The sequence below is a fragment of the Penaeus japonicus genome, unplaced genomic scaffold (genome assembly GCF_977035675.1).
Source record: "Penaeus japonicus unplaced genomic scaffold, GWHDUDI00000001_assembly GWHDUDI00000028, whole genome shotgun sequence".
Lineage (NCBI taxonomy): Eukaryota > Metazoa > Arthropoda > Malacostraca > Decapoda > Penaeidae > Penaeus > Penaeus japonicus.
The window spans coordinates 28,391,398-28,393,897 of NW_028234430.1; the positions used below are offsets into that span (position 1 = coordinate 28,391,398).

The 2,500-nt window shown below is 40.3% G+C and overlaps 1 protein-coding gene across 1 annotated transcript in view; it reads left to right on the plus strand.

Annotated features, from left to right (window-relative positions):
• LOC122259367 (uncharacterized) overlaps window positions 1–2,500 on the plus strand; it is a 12,454-nt gene that overhangs the window by 7,751 nt on the left and 2,203 nt on the right. The window contains exons 4-5 of the mRNA XM_043026117.2: window positions 1–1,528; window positions 2,127–2,214. The exon at window positions 1–1,528 is cut by the window's left edge and continues 520 nt beyond it. Of these exons, the coding sequence (XP_042882051.2) occupies window positions 1–1,528; window positions 2,127–2,214 (1,616 nt within the window). The remainder of the gene's footprint in view (window positions 1,529–2,126; window positions 2,215–2,500) is intronic.

The following is a 2,500-nucleotide window of genomic DNA, read 5'->3' on the forward strand; positions in this document are numbered from 1 at the left end:
ATGAACCAGATGAGAGGGAGAAGGCACCAGTTGCAGGCAGTCAAGGCTTCAGTGGTTTTGAGAAGAGAAGTCTGGGTGTGGAAAACATTCCTCAAGAAAAAGGCTACCCAGATAGATCTCCAAAACACCCTACAGGACTGCCTCTGGATGAAAGACCACAGGGAAGGGAAACTGTCAACCAGTGTGAGGTAAGTATGGAGAGTCGTATACATTCAGGATGCAGTAGGAGCAGCAGGAATAGCTCAAAGAACAAGAAGGACACTCAGTTCAGCCTGCTGGATGCTCAAGAACAGGACTTTAAAGAAAACAAGATCAGTGCACAGAGAATGTTGGAAGACAAGGATATTGCAGAAGCAAGTGGAGAGGAATCAAGTGACTATAACAGGAGCAGAAAAAGAGATCCCAAGAGGAACGCTAGGGGACGGAAAAGGAGCAAGTCAAGAAGATCACTGGAGAGGAACAAGACTGGTGGTGTCAAGACTAGCTATGGAGGCTACAGTGAAACAAGGTCTAATACACCTGGGAGTCAAATGCAGGAGGTTGCTAATAAACTTCACACATCTTTAGATAAGATTGATTCTATAAACCAAAACCTCAAGAAGTACAGGTCAAAGTACATCAGTGGTTATGCATCTGACCTATCTGAAGCATCCACAAGCATGCATAGCTCACATTCCGATATATACAGTAATATTTCAAAACTGAAGAGGGATTTCAAGATTCTGCAGTCACAGATGTTGAATCTGAAGAGCGAAGTCTTCCACGAAAAGAAAAGTACGAGTCATAGAGAATCATCCAAACCTCAGAACACACAAAGAGGGAGGAGAAGCGAGCCAATGAGGGCACTAGATCACTCGAGATACTTGGAGGAAGACACTCATCTTGGAGTGGATTCGTCCATGGATACATCACGCTCTGAACTTATAAACAGAACACAACCTTGGATGGATGATAGAATGAGACATCGTACTTCCTCTAAGTTGTATGAAAACAGCTTGAAACACTCTCACAATTTCTCCTCAGACTCATCTCTTTCGACGTTTGATGAATCCAGAATGGACCAACTGCCCAAGAGCACTCCAAAAGACAAGCTGAAGAGGGGCTCAAGCGAGGGAAGGGCAAAGAGAGATCCAAACAGCAAGAAGGGCAATAGAAATATCAAAGTAGAAAAACATGAGTCTTTTGAGGACTCGGGTGTCAGGAGACAGTTGAATCTTAGCGAAATGGAAGTGATCGACATAAGCAGCCCCAGAAAGGAAAATCGACCAATAAGTACGCAGACACCAAGTCCAGGAAATGCTATGCCCCAGAACATAGGGGTGCAGACAGAGGACAGGCAAGTGCCGTCAATCATTTGCACTCCATCTCCATTGCCTGCGAATCCAACAGGAGACTTCAAGACGAGCCAAACACAGCTCTCGGAGGTTGTGAGCGAAGCAGCTGGGATACTGAATTTGGAGTCTGATATGGCATCTGTAAAGCATCGTTTAAGTACCTCAGCGCCTGTTGTTTATATCCAGAACTACCAGTAAGTAGAATGCATTATGTACTCACTAAAAGCCCACTAAAAACATTTTTTTTTTTTAGAAGAAGAAACTGAAATTGAAACAGTGGTCTCATCTGTCTCTAGTTCTTTTAAATATAGTGGGCTATTCAGCTACCAGTTAGTTGTTCATAGATTCTTTTACTAGAGGTGGAAAATATGCATCTCTCTCGAGCAAGGAAGCATTGTCAAAAATGTCATGATTTTAAATTACTTTCTTTTCAAAGATTCATAAATGCATTTTTTAAAAATCATCAAGACTTATCATACTTTGCTATGTAAGAATTACAGTCTCAAATTCCATTATGATAACAGTAATGGTTATTATTTTTATTATTATATATGCTTAATAAGGATTATAATAATAGTGATAATGTTAAGAATATACACACACACACACATAAGAATATGAATATGAATGATAAAATAATGATGATGATCATAATGATAATGATAACAACTGTAATAATTATGATTACAACAGTAGTAATCATGATGGTAATGACAATAATGATTCATGTTGATGTTAATATTACCATCATCATCATCAATACATTATTATCTCTTTTACTAACCTTTCCAGCTGCAACAGTGATGTTTCAAAATCGGGATCGGCAGGAGACAGCAAAAAGCACAGTACCGGCACTCCAAGGCGCAAACACCACCGATCGGTAAGTAGTCCTTGCCCTGTGGATTATCATAATCACTTGTCATACCCTTTACCATCTGTCTCTCTCTGTCTCACTCTATACCTCTCTGTCTATCTATCTCTGTTGCTCTGTGTTTCAGTCTTTCTCTCTCTGTCTATATTTGTTGCACTCTGTCTCTCTCTTCTCTCTCTTCTCTCTCTTTTCTCTCTTTTCTCTCTTTTCTCTTTCTCTTCTCTCTCCCTTCTCTCTCCCTTCTCTCTCTTTTCTCTCTTTTCTCTCTTTTCTCTCTTTTCTCTTCTCTGTTTTT